Source organism: Mandrillus leucophaeus, unplaced genomic scaffold (genome assembly GCF_000951045.1).
Source record: "Mandrillus leucophaeus isolate KB7577 unplaced genomic scaffold, Mleu.le_1.0 Scaffold509, whole genome shotgun sequence".
In the NCBI taxonomy this organism is placed as follows: Eukaryota; Metazoa; Chordata; class Mammalia; order Primates; family Cercopithecidae; genus Mandrillus; species Mandrillus leucophaeus.
This window is the reverse complement of record NW_012105464.1, coordinates 1,287,314-1,290,957: the sequence shown is the minus strand read 5'-3', so window position 1 is coordinate 1,290,957 and position 3,644 is coordinate 1,287,314. Positions and strand designations below refer to the sequence as shown.

The 3,644-nt window shown below is 45.4% G+C and overlaps 1 protein-coding gene across 1 annotated transcript; it reads right to left on the bottom strand.

The window, feature by feature from the left end:
• Nucleotides 1-1,453: 1,453 nt before the first annotated feature.
• On the bottom strand, nt 1,454-2,287 carry LOC105551155 (E3 ubiquitin-protein ligase SIAH1-like). The gene has a single exon (XM_011996309.1). The coding sequence runs from the start codon at nt 2,285-2,287 to the stop codon at nt 1,454-1,456; it is 834 nt and encodes a 277-aa protein (XP_011851699.1).
• Nucleotides 2,288-3,644: the final 1,357 nt, after the last annotated feature.

The following is a 3,644-nucleotide window of genomic DNA, read 5'->3' as shown; positions in this document are numbered from 1 at the left end:
TACATTTGTAAAAGGAAATAAAAGCCTATTTTCAGTATTTATAAACTTCTATTTATTCTCTAAGCTTTCAAAAATTAATCTCAAAGGTATGACTCATCTGTAGAAAAGAGAAAGCCAGAGGGAGAGAGACCATCTTATAGATGTTTTAAATAGCTTTGGATAATTTTTCCAATGTCACCTTTACTTTCTGGAACTCCTATCTTCACAAAACAGCTGATTTTAAAATATTTCTGGCTGGGTACGGTGGCTCACACCTGTAATCCCACTACTTTGGGAAGCTGAGGTGGGTGGATGACCTGAGGTTAGGAGTTCGAGACCAGCCTGACCAATATGGTGAAACCCCGTCTTTACTAAAAATACAAAAATCAACCAGGTGTGGTGGCGGGTGCCTGTAGTCCCATCTACTTGGGAGGCTGAGACAGGAGAATTGCTTGAGCCCAGCCAGGAGGTGGAGGTTGCAGTGAGCCAAAATCATGCCACTGTACTCCAGCCTGGGCAACAGAGTGTCTGTCCAAAAAAAAAAAAAAAATTTCTAATGAACCAATTAATGCGGGAAAAGAGAATACATATGGAACACGTTAGACATTTTACCATAAACAATTATGCATATCAAAAGACACTAACTTTAAAACGGTACAAAAAAGTGAGGTGAAACCTGAATTACAGAATAGAAAGTCAAATCTATTTAACAAAAAACTAGAATAAAAAATTAGCAAATACACACAGAAAAAAACCCACATAGCAGCACTATGTATTAACTCACAAAGGGGAAAAGCAGTAGTCCATGACCACTCAAAATGGCTTATCAGTTAAAGTAAAACAAAAACAAAAACCAAAACCAAAAAATGGCTGAGCGTGGTGGCTCACGCCTGTAATCCCAGCACTTTGGGAGGCCAAGGTGGGCCGATCACGAGGTCAGGGGATCGAGACCATCCTGGCTAACACTGTGAGGTGGCAGGCGCCTGTAGTTCCAGCTACTTGGGAGGCTGAGGCAGGAGAGTTTGCAGTGAGCGGAGATGGAACCACTGCACTCCAGCCTGGGTGACAGAGCTAGACTCCATCTCAGAAAAAAAACCAAAAAAAAAAAACCAAAAAAACCAAACCAAAACAAAACACACACATACACAACAAAACAAAACACACGCGCACACACACACACACACACACACACACACACATTCACAGACCCAAAAACAAAAGAAAACATTATTTTTCAATACCATCTACAACACAAAATTCAAAATTAATTTATAATGCTTTCTTAATGCAAAATATGCCCATCTTTATATATACTAATGTTACTACACACAACTGTTTCTGTATTTAACAGTCTTTCTATTTATGTGTTGAGCTTATACTTGTGAAGAGTTTCAGGTTGGCAGGCACATGGGTGGCTTATTTTCTGTGAAATTAAACAGTTTTAACACTGAATAGAAAATGTTCCACTGCCATTTCAACACTTATTAATCGTTGCATTGATGCTTAAATCGCCATTTTCTGCAAAATGCAGTGCAGTGTTGCCACCAAAGATTAAGCAGTCTCTATTCTTAATGGTTTTTGCTATGTCCTCATGAATAGGTAGAGGAGTCGCTTCCCAAGTCAGTCGTCGCCGATGACTCTTTAGCTCAAGTCGGTAAGTAAAATTTTCAGCTTCCTTGCGTGTTCCCATCAGCTGTACAGTTGCGAAGAACTGCTCGTCGCCATTGTGATCCTCCTGTTTCTGCAAAACTAACATGAAGTGAAAACCGTAACAGGACTGCATCATAACCCAATCAATAGCGCCAGCAAGACGAATGTTGGTAGCAAGGAAAATTATATCCTCTCCCTCTATTGTTGTAATGCACTTATGCATATTCGTCAGATGAGGCATTATAGCATCCATAGTGCCTTGCCATTTACAGAGAGTACCAGGGCACGGGCAGGGATAAAGCCTAAACTTACAGACTTCTTCGTGATCTGCTTTTTCTGTGTGTGGCAGAGTTATTTCACATCCCAAACAGGCGTATCTACACGGGAAAAGTACAAAGTCAGCCACTTTCTCCATAGCCAAGTTGCGAATGAATCCCAAAGGGCCTCGGCAAATTGGACAAGATATGAGTTTTGAGTGACAGCTGCTACAAACAAGATGGCCTCTCGGACACTGAAGAATTGGCGGTAACGCGTAGTCTAAGCAAACCGGACACTGGAAGAAACTTGCCAAGTCAATGCTGGATCTAGTCGTGTCAGACTGGGCAGGCGCCTTACTGGATGGTGACGAGGTATCCAATGAAGCAGTCTGTTCGCTCATTTCTGCAGCTGGAGAGCTCGCCTCAGACCCCGGTCCCGTCACCAGCGTATTCTGTCACCAATCACTGCAACAATGCCACCGCGGACAGCGCCGCTGCCTGCCTCTTTGCAGTGGCGAAACAAACGGGACACCCTGGGCCTCCTCAGTCGCGCTGTAGAATGCCTCTAGCAAGGGTCGCCCGCTTCCCCACCGGCCGCCATCACCTCGTGAGTGCTCAAGCCTGGCACCTCACCGGCTGATGTCATCTCGCGAGTCCTCGAGCCTGGCTTCCCACTGGCCACTGTCATCTCGCGAGACTTCAAGCCTGGATCCCCACTGGCCACCGTCATCTCGCGAGTCCTCGAGCCCGCCTCCCCACCAGCGACCGTCATCTCGTGAGTCCTCGAGCCCGCTGTGTATTACTTTTTTTTCTTTTTTTTTTGAGATGGTGTTTCACTCTTGTCACCCAGGCTGGAGTGCAATGGCGCCATCTTGGCTCACTGCAGCCTCCGCCTCCTGGAGGTGATTGTTTACCTTAGCCTCCTGAGTAGCTGGGATTACTGGCACTGCCACCACACCCAGCTAATTTTTGTATTTTTAGTAGAGACTGGGTTTGACTGTGTTGGCCAGAATGGTCTCAGTCTCTTGACCTCATGAACCGCCCCCCTTGACCTCCCAAAGTGCTGGGATTACAGGCGTGAGGCACCCCACTGGGCGCGCACACACACGCGCGTGTGTGAGATGGAGTCTCCCTCTGTCGCCCAGGCTGGAGTGCAATGGCGCGATCTTGACTCACTGCAACCTCTGTCTCCCGGGTTCAAGTGGTTCTCCTGCCTCCCTGCCTCTGCCTCCTGAGTAGCTGGGATTACAGGTGCGGGCCACCAAGCCCGGCTAATTTTTATATTTTTAGTAGAGACGGGGATTTCACCATATTGGTCAGGCTGGTCTCGAATGCCTGAGCTCGTGATCTGTGTGCCTCAGCCTCCTAAATTACCAGGATTACAGGTATGAGCCACCACACCCGGCCTGTGCATTACTTTCTAACAGAAGCTCTCACTATTTACAGATAAATAGCTTGAGAATTGCTTACTAAGTCCTAGAGATCAAACCAGAACTTACTGCTTTAGGTTTGTTTTTGATGCTATCATTACCAATTAAACTTTCATTTGAATATTTATAAATGAGATTCAACATTCAGGGATTTTCTCTCAGTAGCAGATGGTTTTATGTCTGTAATCTCAACTATCAGGAGGCTGAGGCAGGAGAATCGCTTGAACCCGAAAGACGGAGGTTGCAGTGAGCCAAGATCACGCCATTGCACTCCAGCCTGGGCAACAAGAGTGAAACACTGTCAAAAAAAAAAAAAAAAAAAAAAAAA

Excerpts from the sequence above, each read along its gene's own strand:
- LOC105551155 (XM_011996309.1), bottom strand. The coding sequence starts at position 2,287 with ATGAGCGAACAGACTGCTTCATTGGATACCTCGTCACCATCCAGTAAG.